General features: G+C 51.3%; 1 protein-coding gene across 4 annotated transcripts in view; it reads right to left on the bottom strand.

Annotated features, from left to right (window-relative positions):
* Window positions 1–20,211, bottom strand: part of RNF220 (ring finger protein 220) — a 210,053-nt gene that overhangs the window by 70,603 nt on the left and 119,239 nt on the right. For all 4 annotated transcript variants that reach the window (XM_014307895.2, XM_005423116.3, XM_005423117.2 and 1 more), the window contains one exon: window positions 10,814–10,943. In XM_014307895.2, coding sequence (XP_014163370.1) covers window positions 10,814–10,943 — 130 coding nt within the window. The remainder of the gene's footprint in view (window positions 1–10,813; window positions 10,944–20,211) is intronic.

The following is a 20,211-nucleotide window of genomic DNA, read 5'->3' as shown; positions in this document are numbered from 1 at the left end:
TATAATTAATTCCTCCTAGAAATGGTGTTAGGGCCAGGAAACTGAAGTTTTCAGAATGAGAGTCTCTCTGGTCAGACAAAAGATCAAGCCTCTGCTGTTGGGACCGATAAGGAAGGGGAGTGGTTTAGATAACTTGGCAGACTTTATTTTATTCTTCATCTGGAGGATTATTAATACTCACCCTCTTTCTTGCAATGTAGCTCTACTCTATCACTAATAAGAATTTGAAATTTGTTTTTTTTTTAATATCCAGAGATGGGTTAGGAATAGGCATAAGCCCAGGTCATCCAAGCACCCAGACCTTGCAATTTCAGCGTGCTTTTCCCAATCCCACTAAAGAGCCCCCTGAATTACAAGGGCTGCAGCCCCCTGCACCTCTTAAGAATGCTGGCAGCTGGCTCAGGATCGAAAGGCTGTCAGCAAAGAGAAACCTTCCCCTCCATAAACACCGCAGACAAATTAAAAATGGTAAAAGGGAAATCAAGACCTTTAAAGTTCAAACACTTTTCGGTGCCTTTTAAAGTTTTTTTGCTCTAGGCCCTTGCAGACAGCACAATCTTTGGAGACCTTGGGATTCTCTTTAATCACCCAGCCAGGCTGCAGTGGTCTGAAATGATTACACATTTACATAGTAATAACCCCAACACTCCCCACATTATTTCATGGCTAGCATATTTCCACTCAGTGAGTGATCCATGTGTTTTAAATTATAACCTGTACATAGGAAATTAGTTACTAAGTACGATATTCACGGGCTCATCTGACACTTCTAATTAAGGTGATTTACACAGAATTATCTTATGAAATAAAAAAATGGTGTTTTGCTAGCTAATAAAATATAATTACTACCCGCTTTTCTAAGTTACAGTTAGTTTTAATCTATTTGGGGAATTGTTTATCTAGTTCATTACAGCAAAACAACTTCTTTACCTTTTAGGCAACCCCCCCAAAGCACCAAAGAAGACCAAGGAACACCCTGGGAAGACCCAGTGATTTTGGCAGCCTCTGTGATCCAGGACACACCGTTCCTTTAGATTAGGGACCATCAGCTTTAAGAGGAGCCTTTCCTCTCAGCAAGGCTCTTCGCAGTGAAAGCAGAACTCAGGCTACACCAGAGACATTCAGATGTCCTTTAATGCTAGGCACACACATTTGGTTAGGAGCATCCCCAGGTGCAACTGGGAATCCCCTGGCGTGTCCCTGAGTGAGCTTCAAGGGGCTGTTCAGGCCCAATGCTTCTGTCATGATTTCCCAAAGGGCAGCTCAGCCAGCCAAGTACGTGCCCTCCTTATCCACAGTCTTGGGGTTTCCTCTACCCCTGCCATGGTTGCTGTTACACACAGTGACCTTCAAGCCTGTGCAGCTCCCACATGAGATCCTGCAAAACCAAAAATTTCTACAGACTGCAGCCAATGGATGTATTTAATAAAAAAACTCAAAAAACCAACCAACCAACCAACCAACCAACCAACCAACCAACCAACAAAAAACCACAAAAAAACCCCCAAAAAACCAAAAAAAAAAAACAACAAAAAAACAAACAAAAAACACCAAACAACCCACCAACCAAAACCCAATTGGAAACAATTTCTTTTTAGCTGTAGGACTCATGGCTTGAACATGCAGCCTTGGGATGGGAGCCCCAGCAGCAGAGAAAGCCTCTGGCAGAGCGTGGATGGCAACTCCAGCTGTAACGGAGCTGTCGCTGGGTAGAGAGGGAAATGGATTTTTGTGAATGCCAGTTTAAATAAATGGAAGTGTCACTTGATGCTTAAATAAGGAAATGGGAGTTTGATTTTATACCTAGCTGCAGGTGACAGCCCTCAGCATGGCCCGGTGAGGTCTGTGCCATCACAGGAAGCACACTGGGGTTTTTACCCTGCTGTGGCTCCCCCAGTGGCACCTGCACCCCATGATAGGAAAAGGGGCTGAGTGATGCAAAAAAATTGCCAAAGAGGCTGCAGTCAGGGCTAGAAATGTTCTGCTCCTGCAGTGCCAGACGTGCTTCCCACATGCTCTCCTGTCAGTATTTGTGAGACCTCAGTGCCCAACACAGTCAGTTGTGACAAATCTGACCCACAGGGCAGGCACCCACCTCCCCCACAGAGATGAAATGCAGCAGAATCATAAAACACTGTGGCACGACCTGACCATGCTGAAATCCCCTATTTTCTCTGTCCTATTCGCATCCCCAACTCTTTCTGCCCTGCTGGATTTTCCTTTATCAACCTCTGGTACCCCATGTCCCCATCAGAGTGGATAACAGATTTCTGGGTGAGGATGTGATGGTCCATGTGTGCAGGGCCAAACAGGAGACTGTGGCTGGGGGGTAGTTTCATTTCTCTCCCACTATTTGAAAAGGAGGTGGCTGGAAAAATAAAAAGGAAAATTGGAGGGAAAGGTCATGCATTAGATTGATTTGGGGGGCTCTTTGCTACCATGGCTGTAATGACTGTTTAATTATTCCCAGCTCATGTGGCAGTTCAGAAGAGGCTCTGCAGAAGACATGCATCGCCCCAGGGCAAATAACTGACCGGAGATTTATTTCTCACCCTTGGGTTTCCACACAGCCCTTCCCAGGCCTCTGCTGCCCGGAGAGTCAGCAGCTCTCAGAGGAAGGCTTTGCCCTCCAGAGTTCCAAACCTCAGCCTTCAAACCCATATCCTGCAGTCAGGGAACGGGCTGCAGGTACCACAGGTCTGAAGGCAATTTAAGGAGTGTTCATAGCCCTTTGTAGCCCTTTTAGGGCACTGCATGAGCAAGGGAAAACACGACCCACACTTTTTTTCACTTGGTGTGCTACCCTGGAAGCTCTGACCCATGAGAAATGCTTCTCACCTACAGATTATGGACAGCAGCCTCTGCCTGCCCTGGGGTCTGCCATGGAGGAGAGGAACAGAGCGTCTCTAAGCAGGGCAGGCAGCTGCCTGGCTTGTGCTCTCTCCATAGGAAAAGCTGTGGGTGAAGGGTCCAGGCTGCTGTCATTGCCACCCTCTAAATGCACAGGAGGAAGCTGGAGGGTCTCTCTTCCCTTTCTGTCCATGATTAATCTGCCACAGTGAGGGGCAGGGACACAAATCAGAGTAGGAATGAAAGAGGATAAATCCATGGTATCAGCAGCACCACATTGGCTAGATAATAAACAGACTCCTCTCCTCATAAATTTCTCTCCATTCCTGCATGTTTCCCCGCCACCAACACTGGCAGACCTGGAGCTGGACTGCTCCTGGGCTTTCTGATGTCCTGGCTGGTGGGAAGAGCTGTGGCTTTGCCAGGGAACCTGGGACCCTCCACCTTGGCTGGCATCCTTCACTCCTGCCCAGACTGGGGCGCAGCAGGAGCACCAGGATGGCACAATGGAGCCCCATCCAAGCTCACTGGGGTTTAGAGGATGCATGGGACACCTGAGGTGTCTGTGGAAAGGTGATCCATACCAGCATGTGGAGTGGGTGGCAGAAGCACTAGAGACACAAAGCACACTTCAATTTACTTGGTAGTTTCACTCTCTGTTCTCACTGCCCCAACCCCACACTGTGTCCTCACTCCTCATTTTGGTAGCAGCCAGCTCAGCCACTTCTCCACACCCCACACAGGGATGTGACCCTGCTAGCTGCTTTGTGGTGACAGGTGGTCCTGGCCCTTCTCGGGGATCACCAAGAAGCTGACACTTCCAGGCAAGTCTAATTTAAATTGGACAGGAGTCAAACTGCTGGAGAAAGCTTCAGGTGATACCACCCAGCTGGAGATGCATCTGTAAAAAAATGGAAAATGAAACTGGACACCCCTGACTGAGTGCTGAGGTTCTATGCTGAACACCTCTGCCGTGGGTGGCATGGGATGCCCCACTGCTGCTGTGGGGCAGGACTCTCTCCCCAAGGGAATCAGAGCAGAACAGGATGTGAAAACCCATTCTGTGTCCCTGGAGCAGCTCCCAAACACCAGCCTGTCCCCGCAGCCTGGTTTTGCTGGTGAACATTGGCTGCAGGGCAGTCATGGAGGACTCACACCCAGGAGGAGCACTGAGGAGACATCACACGCAATTAACTGCTTGACTGAACACCTAGGGGGACGGCAGAGCCCTTTGGGAAAGCCCTGGGAGCACTGGGAGCGCACAGCCAGGGAGAGGGTGCTGCAGGAGAGGTGCCCAGTCCCACCTGCAAAGCACGCTCAGGCACTTAATGGTACCTGTCCCCAGCATCTCCCCGGCCTGGATTTATGCCTTGAGGGGTCACCTCTGGCGAGACTCTAATAACACGACTTTATTAGCTTTCTTGTTCCTTCTTTAAGATACAGTAGCAAGGGGGGAGGAGGGCAGCAGCACCTCGGGAAAGAGCGGGGGTCGTATGGATAGGAAGCAGCTGCCCTCGCAGTTCCCCTTCTCCGTGACAAGGGGGAGAGGGAGAAAAATGATGCTCCCTTGAAATTTATCATGCACCCAATTACAATGTTAATTGGCAAGTCCCAGAAATCAATTAATTCGCAAATTTTTTTCAATTAAAAATTAAGATAAATCATAAAACGTTATTAAGCAAAGGCCAAACTCCATGAACTTTTTTTTTTTTCTGTAGGCATCTGGGTTTTTTTAAAATTTAAATAAAAAAAAAAGAGCTGTGTTGCCAAAGCCCGATGCCCTTGAGTGCCTTTGCTGAAGCGCAGGGGGCTGTCATCAGCAGGACTGGGCTGAAGACAGATAAAAAAATATCGACCAGTCGGACACACTGCTTCTGCTTTATTGATCAGGCGGGAATTTAACTTGCTGTGCATATCCACCGTGTCAGCAAGGGCCACGGGCGAAATTAAAAGTACTTGGCTTGGAGATGTCGCCTTGATACCGGGGGGTGGGGAGAGATGGAGGGAGGGGGAAGAAGAGGGGGAGAAAGGGAAGAAAAGAAAAGAAGAAGGTGGGAAAAGAAGAGGGAAAAAGAATGAAGAAAGAGACAGGGATAAGTCGAGGAGCAGGAGGTTGCAGTGCCTGCTTGCAATCTCACTTGTTGGTCAGGGCTCCCTCCTCTCTCTGGAGAGCCCGCAGGTGTCCACTGCATGCAAGGAAGGGAATCATGTGTTCCAACAGAGCATTGGAAAAAACCCTTCACTCAAAACTATTTCTAACCTCTCTCATGGAGAGGCTGGGGGACCTGCAGCATTTGCTGCATAAGAAGTCTGGGGAAGTACCTGGCCATCAAGTTAAAGTCCCCAGGCATAAATCAAGGAGACCTGAGGCGAGAGCCATGACCCTGATGTGACACATGGCAACAGAGCTAATTCGGGTTTTACACACCCTATTTATCCTGCAGGGCCTGGCAGCACGGCCACTCACCCTTCCCCAGCAGCCGCCCACACTGGCCCTGGGAAGGTCCTCCAAAGGTCCTTTGGGACAGCACAGTGCTTGGCAGATCCCACAGAAATGAAACTAACACTGCTCTGGGGCAGTGCAAGGAAAGGAGCAGCTGTATTTGAACAGAGGGTTCCCTGAATAGGAGAGGGGTGTGAGGCACATCTCATCACCTGCTCTGGGTCCTTATTGTGGCCAGGAGCAACAGACCAAGCCCCTGTCATTTGGGCACACAGGAATGATGTGCTTGCCAACCTGTCCATTAGCAGGAGTCTCCAGTGCAGACTCTGAGGGGCTAGCACGGATTGACTTTAATCAGAAAGACCATGACACACTGGGAAAGCAACCTGTGAAAGATGTGAAAAGCAGGATGCATTTCCATAAGTCTGGAGACATCTCTCAAGAACAGTCATCTTGCCTTGTGACCAGTTTATCTCCCAAGGCCCCACAGCCTTTGTGTTTCAGCTATCTTGCCAGTTTCCTCCTTATTTCTTATCCCACTGGACCCAGAGCTGCCTCTGTCCCCTGAGAAGAGTCACTACTGTTCCTCTCTACATAAAGAAGCTCCTCACAGCAGGGTGAGGATGCTCTGTGCAGTGCCAGGGACTGAGGAAGCACTTTCTGCTTCTACCCCGGCTGCAAAAGAAGAGAGGATTAAGAACAGTGAGAGGAAAAGAGCATGTGTGCAAACAAGGGAGAGGAAGCTTCGGATGGAACCCAAAGGAAGATTTAAGCCTGGGCAGAGGTGCACTGAATGCTGCTACAGGAGCTGGAGCACCACAGTTCTGGGGTTGGCTCTTTTCCTCTGACATGAATCAAAGCTGGCTCCAAAAGTCAAGCTAAATCCCCCATCTGGGCACTTCACCCTCTTTGACACAGGCATTCCCACTACATCTTACTCTGCCCTCCTTTGCCTGACACTATTTGGTTCTTTGTGACAGCATCTTTGAGGTCACAGAAAACAGCCTGCAGCACTTTCCATCTGCACCAAGGTGCGAGACCCCGGTGCCCTCTGTGCTCCGGGAAATGCTTCGTAATCACAGAGGCAGAAGAGAAATTATTCCTGGACACACAGAAAGGTCATTAGGGGAAATCAGTAGCTCCTGAGATGCTGGATGTGCAGGGATGTGTCCCCATGCCCCCAGCAGAATGGCAAGGAGCAATGAGAGCTGCTGGCCCGGGCTAGGAGCAGCCAACAGGTGGGCACAGGCTTTGTAATAATAACGTGCTCAGAACAAGTACTGATAGCAAAGGAAAAAAGAAAGAAAAGTGAATGAGGGGAGAGTTTGCACAGCCATGGGGCACTTTGAGAACATCATCACCCTCACTGCTCCACCCTCTGGACCACTCCCCAGCTATACTGATACACCTCATCCATTTTTGGGGAGGTGAAATCCCAGCTCTGAAGCATAGGCTTGCTGCTGCTAATGCAGGGGAGAATCTGTCAGCTGTGACACAGTGAAATAAAAACACCCCCTGCCAAATATTTTTTTAAAGGAGCATTGCATATTCAAGAACAGATTGTTATGCTATTAAAACCACTGCATCCCAACCTTCAAACTGCTGAACTCAGCAACTGTAATATTTGTAATGTGACTTCCTAAGGTTTTTTAAATGGCCAATAAATGTCTCTTTCCCAAACTCTAGAAAGAATCATTGTGGAGCATCAGCTGAGGCTGGCTCTACAGCTCTTACTTCCTCCTCTACTTCTGTCAACTCAAATTCATCTTTCCTCCCACCCCAAACTCAAACCAGAGTCCCAAACCTGCCCTTCTCCACCCAGCCTCCCCTCCATCAGCCATGTTCTGTGGTTACTGCCTGGGGAGAGCAGGGATTAAGGGTGCTGCTGCCCACTGCCACCTCTGCTCACAGTATTTACCTGCAGGGTGACACACAGCGATGCACACGGGGACGTGTGTGTGTGTGTCCTGAGGGACACCCCTGGGTGCTGCTCTAGAATGCTCTAGAGTGCCCACCTGCACTCTGTCTAGGTAGTTCTAGGCTGGGGAAATGCAGCTGCAGCCAGAGCACCAGCTGAAGCTTGGAGCTGGGGCCACTGACAGCTCCAGAAAGAGTCTCACATTTCAGTGTGTTCTTTGCCTTTAACACGGATGAGGTGTAAAACAAGTGAATATATATTGAGTAAGGATAGGAGACTGACATCCAGATCAGCTTCATGCACCCAAACCAGTAATATTAATGTATTCTGTGTCGACCAGCCTGGCTGAGGCACAGGGCATAGACACATACAAAGGGTCACTGTTACTATTTCTTATTTTTACATTGGGGGGCACTTAGCTGCTCAGATGGGCACCTTTTGCTCTCTGACTGCACAGGCAGAGCAAGGAGAGCATCCCTTCTGCCCTGCATCATGGGGCCACCCCTCACCTGCCTCCCACTCTCTGCTGCTTTGAGCCTGTGCTCTGCAAAGGTGAGTTCCAAGGCAATTTCTCTTTGGAGGAGAAATACCAACAGTCTTGCCTGGCAAGAGTTAAACCCCATAAAACCAAGGCTTGTAGTTTTGTTTTCTTTCAATTTATACCCTTCACTTAAAGGGGGGGCAGGTGGGGGGGGAAAGAGGGGGAGAAAAAAGAAAGCCAGGTGACATATTCTAAGAGGGAGCACCGAAAACGTGTTAAGCACTTCAAAATCTCATATATTCAATCGGCCTCTGGCAAGACATCTGCCTAATGTTAGCGCTTAAATATCCTTTTCCATTTTACATGCATTCAAGTCTCATTTGAGCGAAATGAAACGGTATTATTAAAGGGAGATTTTGCACAAATGGCCTGAATTTGACATGTCAAGTTCAATGAGGCTGTTACATATGTAACACCAAAAAGGGCTCGGAGGCTGCCGGCTCTTGAAACAGCGCCAGTGGCTCAGAAATGAAATTTGCATTCAGAGAGCCCTGCTTGGCTGCGTGGAGCTGTGCACAAGGCTCAGTTGGACCCACACAGCGTGGAGGAGCCGTGGGGTGAGCACAAGCAGGTCTCTCCCTATGCTGTGGGAAACTGGACGCACCAAGAAAGCCGCAGAGTTAGAAACCCAGATACCTCATTCCCACCCAAGGTTGCTTTTTCAAGGGAAAGCTGGACCCTGCACCAGGGTTGGATCCTCCTGAGTGATGTTCATCACTGGTCCAAAAGCTGGGTTTTGTCCCTGGTACGTGCGCAGGACTGCTGAGGCATGGGTGGGTGCTGCCCTGTTGCCAGCACGGCTCCTCCTGCCTCGCTGCATGATGCTCGAGCTGGGTTGACCTTGAGATGTCCCTGTCCTGAGGCCAGGGTGGTCACACCAGTACTGCCCTTGGAGGGAAAAAGCACTGTCCCTGTCTCTGGGGGATAGCAAACCCCATTCCCACCAGCTGAGAAAGGGGTTCATTGGAGTGGGTGAGTTGCTTGTGGTGATCTGGGACATGGGTAGCATCATCCAGGTGGTGCCTACAGCTTCCTTGTATCTCAGCTCCTAGAAGCTCCTGGAGAAATCCCTTTTCCAGAGTTGATCCAGTGCCCACCAAGCCTCCAGTGCTGCAAGCTCAGTGGGCAGGAGGGGATCTGACTTCCTAACCCCAAGCACAGGAAATCTATGATTTTGTTGCAAATCATTAAGGTTTATTAAATCTTAACACCACAAGCCATGATTGGCTGCATCCTCTTTAAATTAGAAAAAAGAAAAAAGCCCTTGGAAAGCAGCCCCCTGGTTTGCTTCTCCCCATCAGACTGATAAGTAACAGCTGCTCGGCCATTTCAGTAACAAGTCTGTATTGGCAGGGAGCGGCCAGGGCTGCCAGTGCCCGTCGCGTTTATAGGCCTACATTTTATTTTTATGTTTATTGGGTTATTTGAGATCATTATTAGTTTCTCTCTTCTCTTGTTGATGTGTTCTTGCTCCTGGCTTCTCCAGGCAGGAAAGGTGGAGGAATGGGAAATGGAGCAACCCACTGTAGCGAGCTGCCTGATGGATCTGGGCAGTGCGGGGGACTTAACCCCATCACACCCCACTGCAAATCCTGCCCACGATTCTGGCCCTTCCTGACTACTGCTGCCCTGGTCCCTGCCTCGGTTTCTCCAGGACTGGGAGAGCCCATCCCTATGGGGAGCTGCTGTGTTACAGATTAGCCTCCATCGCCTGAATCCATGGCCTAGATTGAGCGTTATCTATCACACTACAGAGGGAGTCGTTATTTAATAATTAATAAAGACCTCTGATTCTTCCTCGCCGCCTGCGTGGCCGAGTGGTGCAGGCCAGGGAAGCGAGGGCAAGCCAGGGAGAGCTGTCTCCTCTCTAACTGCTGCTGTTATTTAAAGGAATAATGCCATTCTTTTTCATTTGTCAGCTGGCCCACAATGGCCCTTGTCATGCTTTATGATTTAGGGTTTCCTTTCCTTTCCCATTAAACGCCACCTTCCCATCACCACTTCGCGCCAGCCAGCCTCTGCTCCTGGCTTGCAGTTTCAGTTTCACTCTGATATTGGCCCAACTTCTTTGATGGGCTCCTCCGAGCACTAATTGCTTCTGTTCATTTAAACCTGTTCACTAATTTGCAGTGGCCCTTTATTAAGTTGGATGCGGCCCAAATTACACCATAAATTACTCTTGCAAGAGGACTGGGTGTCGCGGGGGATAAATGGGCTGCCTGTTCCCTGCTTCCCCCTTCCCTATCTTCCCGTGCAACACACAGGGAATGTGAGTGTCAGCCTGAGGCTGCAGGTGCCAAATTTGGGATATCTCAACCCAGATCCATTCCGGGAGGTCTGTCTTTTTCTAACTAAAGCTCTCTCCTGTTCCCTCCATCTGCAATGGCTATCATTGAATCCAAGAAGATCCAAGCCAAGCAGGGATGGATTCTGCACCCTCCACACTGTGCACAGCCACATGCAGCCCTCACCCTGACACACACACACACTCACACTGACACACATGCTGTCTCTCCTCTCCTACCACCTGCAGATGTAACTTTGCTTCTGGTAGGCAGTTTGATTCCTTTCCTCACCTTTTAATGACCGGAGAATTCATTAATAATTGAAATAAACACGCTCTTTCCCAAGGCTGCTGACTTTTATTAAGGCAGGGGCAGGGATTTGCCAACCCTTGGCTGCAGCCATTTCCTAAATAACTGCTAGCAGTTAAAAGGCAATTTTTTTTAATAGGTGACTTTTTTGCACTGAGGGTAGCAGAAGGGAGCTGAAGGCAGCTGAGGAGCAGTGTGCACCAATGCTGCAGGGTTGCTCCATCACGGGATGTCAGCAAAATGAGAGCTACACACACCTCCCCAGGGAAAGGGATGTCTGTGACCTCTGGGAGGAATTTCTGCCTGCCTTTACCTTTGCAGTGAACTCCAGGGAAATGTTTCTGCCCCATTGGCTAGCACTAGATCCCCCGCATCTTGTAGCTGTGGGCACCACCATCTTCTCTGCCCCATGCAGGTGCCCCAGCCAGATCACCAGCGGTGCTGATGGACCCCAGGGAGCTGCTTACCTGATGTTCAGCTGTGTGAGCTTCTCCAGCTCCTGCTCCATGTGCTCCTGCAACTCCCCGGGGCGAAGAAGGACCTGGCAGATGGGGCAGATTGGAGCCTGGCTGTCAAACAAAGTTGCTTTCTTTTTGCCTGTGAGAAGGAAAAGAAGGGAAAAAGCTTTAGCTCAGATCAGCTGCCATCAGCATCGTCTGTGCTCTGCTTTGGTTCCTGTCCTAGCACAGGACTGAAATCCAGGGATTTTCTCATGGTACAGCCCTAATTCTCTCCCCATCCTACAGTGCCTGGGGCAGGGATTGGCTCTCTTCTGCAATGGCACAGCAAGTGACACGAGAGGGCCCAAGCCTGGCTGCAGGCCCTCCAGTCTTACAGGGAGAGCAGCAACAGCCACATTCTGGAAGTGCCCCTGTGCAAACCCAGCTTCCCATTTGAGGTTCAGGTGATATGACTTGGAGTAGATGAATGACTCAACACTGCTCACTGTTCCTATTAACTCATTATAAAGAACCATCTTCATCCTCCTTGACACTCCTGAAGTTGGGTGGGTCAGGATGATCCTCTCTATAAAGGGCAAAGTAGATCTCCATGGGCACACAGTGTTGGGACGCAGAGGAAAACCCGTGGTGTGAGGCTGTGGATGCACTAGGGAGCAGGTCTAGACGCTCACCCGGGATTGCTCACCCTTTCCCAGGGCTGGGCTGGGGCCCCTTGTCCCCCCTGCACCACCAGCAGCTCCAGACCCCGGAGTTCTGGGCCTCCTGGGGCTGTATCACCCCTGGGTGAGATTTGGGGCTGCCTGTGTACCCTAATCCCTAGCTGGGTTGAGTCTTTGAGGCAAATCTGCAAGCAACACATTTCCTCACACCCTCCTTACTCTCAATCCTGTCTTCTGCTTCCCTGCCCAGCCACATCTCCCTGGTTCACTCCCTGATCTGAAGCCAATTTCTTCCAGCTCAGAAACTTTATTGCCCCCTCTGTAAGGAATATACAGCGTCCATTTAACATAAAATAAAACTCTAAAGCAAACAATGAAGTTCCCATAAAAGAGGGAAGCCCTCAGGTCCCCAGGCCCCCTCTCCCAGCTGTACTAGCAGCTCTGCTCATGAGAGGGCGTGTGGAGCCTGGCTCAGATGGCTCTGGCAGGGAGAAACGTGCTTTATAGCTGCCTCTTGTCATCCAGCATGAACCCTCCTGCTGGATTATTTATTTATGTATTAGACATGGATCAAATTGGTTAAATCCGAGTGAGAGGCAGTAATGCACAATAAAGCAGCCGGCGCTGGATACGAGGGGGCTGTGTGCAATGTGGCCTTCCAATCAGGAGCCAAAAGGTGCCATTTTATGGTTCCTAATGATGGTGCAGCCCAGCTAAATGAATCCCCATTAAAGGAATAGACCTTCTCAAAGGATAAAACATTGGTGTGAGCAGCTTTACTGGATCTCTGCTTCTCCCTGTATAACTGCCTGGCACAAGCATTTAACAAGAGAAAGGGTCTGAAGTAAGTTTGAGAGTCACCTTGGCTTATCTTTGCCCTTCAGCATAGTGCCTGGTGGAAGCACGGCTATCACTGGGATATTACCTGCCCTTTTCTTCAGCACCTCTATAGGAGATGGAAGAAACTGAGGCATAAGGGGCAAGGTGGGGGAGGCCAGTGCTAGGGTGCATTCCCTACCTTCCCAGATTCCCTTTCCACAGGGAACTCTCCCACTTGCAGAGCCAGGAGGAAAACCTGACTGGTCTCTCCTCTGGACTTGGGCACTCCCAGAGGCTCCCAGGCAGATCCCAGGTGCTTTGGGCCCTCATTCCCACCATCCTTCTGCCAGGGAGGACATACTGGTTTTCAGCAGCATGCAGCCCATGCAACTTGGAGCATCTTCCTCCCTCCTCCTTCCCTCATGTTTAAATAATGCCCAGAATCCAGCCCAAACCCAAACATCCAGCTCCTGCTGACCCTTGCAGGAAAGGTCGGCATTTCAGTAATTCCATCTTCCTCTTGGAGCTTTTCCACTTTTGTCTAGTGGGGGCCCAAAATAGCCCAGGAGCGTCCCCGACCACCTGCTATTTATAACCCCAACTTCACAGCAAAACAATGGAGCTGTCTGAGTCTCCCTCCCAAAATAAACAGGCAGCCTTTGAGGGACGGGAAATCCTGCTGGATCCCCGCTGTGGGGTGTACAGATGGATGGGTAAACAGGCTGCCCTCCACCCTGCTGTGCTGCACCCCCACTCCTGGCCCAGGCCACTGCCCTGGGGCCCACGAGCCCCCATCGCCATCCCCAGCTGTGGCTGCTGGGGCTGGGATGCTCTCAGCAGCACCAAAGGGCGGAACAGAGATTGAGCATCCCTGTGTCTCTGCTCCACAGGGAGCTCAGAGATGTTCCTTTGCTGGAGGAGGTGATGGACTGTCCTGGACCACAGAACTGGGATTGGCAGCCTTGGGTCAGGCTGCATAGTCAGGGTCCCCTGCTGGGGTCCACCTGCTACACCAGACTGCTGGGATGTTTAACCTCCTGCACACCCAAGGCCTCACACCCTGCTTGTTCTCTGGTACTCTTCCATGAGGTGCATATTCCTAAACAGAGGCGGCTTTGGGTTTCAATGGCTGGGGCAACCAGGAGGAATCTCAGGCCATGGGAACAAGCCTTGCTGTCTTCCAACCCCAGCCCAGGCCAGCAGGAGAAATGAGCAGCAGTGGCCTTACCCACCAGCTACACCAATGATACAGTGATGAATTTGTGCCAAGGAAGGATGTGACAGCTGTCACTCCACATCCCCATGACAGCCAGGGAAGATCCCCTTGCTCCAGTGAGTGCAGGAGGCTGGTGCTTGCACTGAAACAAGGGCTTCCAGAGGGGCAGGAGAACAGGAACCTGGACACACAGCCAAGTCCCTGATGTACAGATTGCAAAGCAGGAGACAGCAGCAGCCCCGGCTCCTGGCCCAGGGGGCTGACAGCTCGCTCTCACAGGAGCAAGGCTAAGTGCAGCTGACAGGCACGAAGGAGGCATCCTCTCCCGTGCCAGGGGACACCTACGCAGGCGTCCCCAGGTCTGTGGCACCCGCTGCAGGCCTGCAGTGCAACACAGGCTTCTCCTGGAATGCGTCTCCCCAAATCAGCAGCTTCCACATCTGCAGCATGCCCGGAGCCTGGCACACACCCACGCTGTGGTGACCTGCTCCAGGCAGTGGTACCCATCTCCATGGTGTAGGATGCTGGGTTGTGGGGAGAAGGAGAGGATGGGCACAGCAAGTCCTCAGGCTTTGTTTGTGAACACCAGGGTGGAGAAAGATGCATACATCCCACCTCTCCTCTGCAGAGCAGGGACATCCTGATATCCAGGAGCAAACAAAGGATGCTACATCATGTGTGTGGCTGGATGGTGCTGGGGTGTAAGTGCTCACCCCTCTGGATGGAGCAGAGGGCATTGATTTGCCCAGGGCAAAACAAAGGGCCCATATCCCTGAGCAGGGGGGACCTACCCCTGCTCCCTGCTTATCCTTCCCTGCCCTGTGCCAAACCCGCTCCTGGGAGACACTGAATGGCTCTTTTCAGGCTTTTGTTTTTTGGCAGCTGTGTTTTTGTTTTCTTTGCCCCTCTCTCTCCCCTTCACTCTCTGGTTACTCGGTGGGCTTGGCTCCAGTGTTTACCCTCCGCAGCTCTGCTGTGCTTCCCTCGCTGCCGACCCCCCGCTCGCCAGTGCCAGAGAGATGAAAAGGCAGAGCTTTGGTGCTCCCGCTGTTTGCACGGTCTCCTGGGCTCCGCGGAAATGTTTAACTCCAAGTGTTGAAACCGAGTATTTCCTGCTCTGAAAGCACAGTGCTCCATATGCAGATGCACCCCTGTGTGGAGGAATTTGTCCACAGGCTCTTTCAGAGGGCATCTGCAAATGGATCCCAGCTCAGGTAGGGATTGGACCAAACCCTCCTGATCCCACTGGGGATAGAGGGCTGGATCCTTCATTCAGTGACACTGATATGGATCCAAGATAATTCCCTTGGGAAAGGTCTGATTCACTGCAAAGCAGCTGGTAATGGGACCTGGGCTCCAGGCTGGGAACCTGGCTCAGGTTCTGGGGACACAAGATAGGCATGGAGCCATGAAGTCACCCCTGCTCCTGCCCTGCACCTGTGCCCGGACAGCACTGCAGGTTGGGAGCGTGTCCCTTGGAAGGCAGAACTTTCCCTCACAAGCACAATGCGAGCTACTGTTTTGGAGAGCATATATAAGTGAAAAACTCGAGGAACCCAGCCCACCAACAGTGCTGACAGCACAGGGTGTATACAGCCCCCCACCACTACACAGCGCAGAGTAAACAATGCTCCCATCACTCAATGAGCAAAGTTTACAAGGCATGAGGGCTCCCTCTGCACAGGAGCTCAGCGAGTTGCCAAATGAATGAAATAAATTGTCCATGACTCCACTGCTCATCTGCACTGATGCACAGCCAGGTGCCTCCCCAGGAACTGCTGCCGAGGGTGACATAGGTGGTGCCACCTGTGGCTCCTCATGCTGTCCCTCCTTGTGACCAGCTGAACCTTGCTCCCATGAGGACCAGCTCTTCAGTCCCAACTCCTGATTTCTCCTACCTCAAACTCTTTTCCACTTCTCTGAGTACCAAACCCCCCCTCTTTGAGATGCCTCCCTCCATCTCACCTTCCTATTTCTGCGCTCTCCCCCTTAAACACTCCGTCATTTAAACCCAATCAAAGCCAGTTGATCTGAAATTCTTCTGAATAGAAATGACCCCATGCTGGGGCCCCGTGGCCCCATGCCCTGCATTGGGGGCTGTGCTAAACCAGGTGGGTGGTAATGGAAGTGCTGACACAGGCTCCTTGACAGCACTGCCACTGCCAGCTCCTGTAATAATCCCTCTGGCTGCTCTGCAACTCGCTTTCCGCGGCGATTATTTTCCATTCGATGATGGGCTTGCTGTTATTTGTGTACTGATAGCAGGTATCTTGTGTGACAAGCCTCCTTTCCTTCCAGCTCAAAAAACAATAATTCAAAGAAAGCCCCATATTAGCTTGGAAATAGCAAAACACTCACTCTTCTCCTGGTGAGCCCACGCCACAACTGATGAGGCTCACAGAGCCCTGGTAGTAACTGGGAGGGGAGATGACAACAGTGGCTCAAGGCAGAGATGGTTCATGTGTTAGTGCAGAGCACTCCAGGATAACAGTAGAGGCAAAAAATAAATGGCAATAAAGTGAGGGAGCAGGAATAATGTTGATGATTGCTCTCCCATCTCCCTGTTATTTACTGGTGTGGTGCCAGTGCTGTCCCCATGGAGTGGCATCCTGCCTGCTGGGCACTGCCTCGGATCCTGCTGGTTGGTACCAAAAGGTATAGGCACCCAAAAACCTGCAGATGAGGTCAGGGCACCTCCCATTCCTTCCATCAGGAAGAGATTCTGATGCCAGAGACAGTGACAGGCAGTGAGGTGACTCTAAGTTTGAGTGCTGTGGCTGGGTTCAGTGTCTGGCCATGACTGCATCCACAGCACAACTTAACTCTGCAAACACCCCAGAGAGCAGCAAGCACATCCAGACCACTGAGGAATCGCCCAGCACTGAGCAGACCTCCCTTGGAGCACTTGCCCTTTGGAGGTCTGTGCAGGCAGGAAGGTGTCAGAGGTCTGAAAAAATGGCTATTCAGGTAAGAAAATATTTTTGAGGAATCACTCCTGCATCACAGCACAAAGATGCTGCAGAGTACCAACAGAAACTGGACTTGGATTGTGCCTGGCACAGCACGAGCCAGTCCTGCCTGGAATCCAGCAAAGAGAGGCACAGGGATGAGTGACAGCTGGTTTTATACACCTAGGGTGTATAAAACACATAGAGACACAGACAGACAGGGGGACCTCTGCAACCTCATGAACAAACTGGGTCACAGAGAAGACCTGTACTCAGACTGCTGCATCCCCACCAAGAGCCTGATACCTGACACTGCTCCATGCTAAGGTGCCCAGGCTGCCAAGCAGCTTAGAAAATACACCTGCTTCTCCTGAGAGTAAAAACTAGAGAGGGATCTGAGGCAGAAAAGCTTGCTAAAATATTGATTTCCCTCCAAAGCAAGAGTTGTTCTTGTAGCTGCCTGTCCAGACAAGCTGGATACTGGAGAGGACTGGTGTAAACTAGTGCAGCGCTGCTGCCATGCAGTTAACCCCAGCTGGGGCTGGTCCCATGGGTCACTCAGTAAAAATGCACGTTTGAACAGCACCCTGGGCTCTTCAGAGGCTGTTGCAGGTCCCGTTGGGTCCAGCACCGTGTTTCTCATGGCCAGTGGCAGCCTGGCAGCAGGAGAGGTGAGGAACCCCTTGTGATCCGACCCTGGCTCTCCATCTGCAGAGATCATGGCTGCCCGGCGTGGGGCAGTGAAGATGGATTGAGCTGGGCAATAATTTAAGGAACAGAGTGAGTCTGTACATCCAATCACTTTACAAATCAGGGGAAAGGGAGAGAGGAGGGAAGGCAGGAGGGGGGGGAGAAGTGAAAAGGCCGCGCAGGGAAATGCATCACAATTACTGTCTCAGCTCTAATGAGGAGCCTGTCATGAGGCTGTCATCCTGCGGAAAGCCACCTACTCAGAAAGATTCAATAAAAAAGTAGCAGAGAGATAAAAAAGAGATATATTTCAGCCCTTGCTAATATTCTTTTCATTTGTCCCAGCACAAAATAAGATACTGCACTTAACCGGCTCGGTTAAAATGAAAAGGGGGGGGGCGGGAAGGGAGCAGCATTGATCAATACCACTAAAAGCCGGGAGACACGGTGATGGAGTGCAATTTTTTTGTCTGTGCTGAAGCATAGCAGAGGCCCGGGCGGGGTAATTTATGATTCGTACGCATGCCGGCTAACTAGAGGCTGACAAGACAATGAATCCCCGATGAGAGGGACGCAGGCTGCCGGGAGAGCTGGAAAGGGAGAGCATGACAGGGACCTGAAAGCGAGAGAGGAAGAGGAGGACTGGGACAGGCTGATGGTGCTGCTCCATGTGGGGATGCTGAACTGAGCAGAAACACTTCCCTGGGCTACACAAGAGGAAAACAGAGAAATGCTGAGAGCAAGCGAAGGAAGGTGTTGCACTGCCTGCTTCCCTGTCCTCCTCTCTTCCAGCTCACAGCTGGGCAGCCTGCCCACACAGGCTTCTCCCAAGGAAGCACTACAGCGCCCAGCCACACCCCTCTCTGGGCTGGAGATTGGCCAAATGAGGTCAGCAGGGGCCAAGGACAGAGATGATCCCTCCTCTGCTCCAGATTCTCTGACGGGTGCCAGTATGAGTCTGGAAAAGCTCACAGCCATGGAGTTGGATCTTCTTGCTGCCATCCATCATCTGCTCTCAGAATGAAACTGGAATCTCCTTCAACCCGGGTTCATCTCCCAGACATACAAGTCCTGAGGAGCAGCTGTTTCTCCCCAGCATCAGTCAGGGTCCCTGACTTCAGTGAACAGGCACGGCAGAAACTCTGCAGAGGGAATCCTACAGCTCTGCGTTCCATACTGGGGGATCTCTTTGGGCATGATGCACCTTGTTTCCCCCATCCTTGAGCTGCCCTCCATCCCATGAGTCTTTTTACACCAGGCACCCAAGACTGGCCAGGCTGTGGACAAGCCACCCAGATCCCCTGGGACCCCAGGATCATGCCTGCAGTTCTGCAGACTCCATGGCCCATGGCCAGTCCTTCCTCCGTGGGACTTGCAAAATGAGGCACTGGGACAGAGCACACTTCCCAGCACATAGCAGTGAGGCAGAAGACCCCAGGGCTCTCTCAGTCCTGTGCCATGGCCAGAGAGAGTATGGGGAATGATTCTGCCTCTTCACCATCCCTTCTCCTCCTCCTCAGACACCTGGAATGCCTGGGGTTGTGTACCCAGGGCTGGTGGCTGGGCTACATCCACCAATGTGCCTGGCCTCTGGCCCTGTTTGCTCTTACAAGGGCCACTTCTTGTCGCTGGTTGGACGAGTTACCCAACCTGGACTTTCTGGTGGCTTGGTGGGAGAGGGTGGAGAGAAGGAGCTGTTCGGCTACATCGCCAAAGTGTGCCCTAACTATCCATGTTCTGCATCAGCTCTTGGGATGGAAAGACCTGGAGCAAAGCACCTTCTTTAAACACCAAAAAATAATTGCAGTGGGAACTAGAAAAGGTGGGCGTTTCACAGAAACATTCGTGTATCTGGCTGGGAGACTGTACAAGAGCTGGGGTCTGAGGTCTGGACACATTTGGGGCCTGTTTTGGGCCTTGATTGCTTAATCTGTAGCAGAAACAGGGATACAGTTGAGAGAGGGAGTAATAGCCCTACAACTGGGACTGGGGAAGACCTGCAGAGGTTTCTCCCTCCAGCTTCATTCCACCATCACATCCAGCTCCCTATAAAACATGCAGGATGATCCTGCACCAGGCTGCAGCTGCTCAGCTGTCTCAGCCCCACCTGTCTCCTCCTTTGAGTTCTCAGCAAAGGACCTGACTGCATCCTGAGAGACAGGATCAGCCTGGAAATGAATCTTTGCTTTCACCGCTGGCAGTGAAACAAGAGCCTAGGAACTACCCCAGTGCCACTAGGATGGGGCATGCTGAGGGTCCCCCCACAGCCCAGGGAGGTACCCCAAGAGGGGCTTCAGCCCCATCCTGGCCCTGCAGAAGGCACTTGCAAGCAGCCATGCTGCTCTAATGCCCTTGACTTGGGAGGGCAGTCTGTTAAGTTGGTGATATACTGATACACCTACAATTCAAAGGGGTGATGTGGTGGAGTCTTTCCCTCCCTCCCCCCCGCTCCCTCCCTGCCACATTCCAGCTCCTCTCCTCTCCTCCCTTGGGGATGTGTGGGGCACATATCGAAAACACAGATATTGAACTGTCAAAACTATTTCCTACAAGAAAATAGATTCATCAGCTTGCAGCACACAGGGTCATTGCCACATTTTCCCCTCGCGCCAGCACCTGCACATGCCGGCGCATACCCAATGCCTCTTCGCAGCACCGGCACTTTAGCTTGTAGCTCAGGGCCCTTAAGTGACTTTGAGAAATGGATAATCGATTATAATTCCACGGGCCTCTCTGCAGATTTATCCGGAGAATGTATAAAAGCCAGGGATTGGGAGAAGCGGGTCCTTCTGGCCAACATGTCAATTGCCTGTGCTTTTCGTGCCCAGCTCGGAAAATCGCATCCCGAGCACGACTCTGTTTAATCCATCAGTACACAATCAATGCACTCTGTAATCAACTCTTGATCACTTAATTTTACACATGTTGGCTGAATCCCTTTGTTTAATCACTAGATCAGGCCGCCTTGTTGCACTGCCCCCTCCCTGCTTAACCCTCCCTGACCCTCATCCCCTGCTGTCGGCACTACCAAATGCAGCCCAGAGCCTTCATTTCACCTTGAGGAAGAGCTCC

Source organism: Geospiza fortis, unplaced genomic scaffold (assembly GCF_000277835.1).
Source record: "Geospiza fortis unplaced genomic scaffold, GeoFor_1.0 scaffold333, whole genome shotgun sequence".
NCBI classification, from domain to species: domain Eukaryota; kingdom Metazoa; phylum Chordata; class Aves; order Passeriformes; family Thraupidae; genus Geospiza; species Geospiza fortis.
This window is presented reverse-complemented; position numbering and strand designations above follow the sequence as displayed.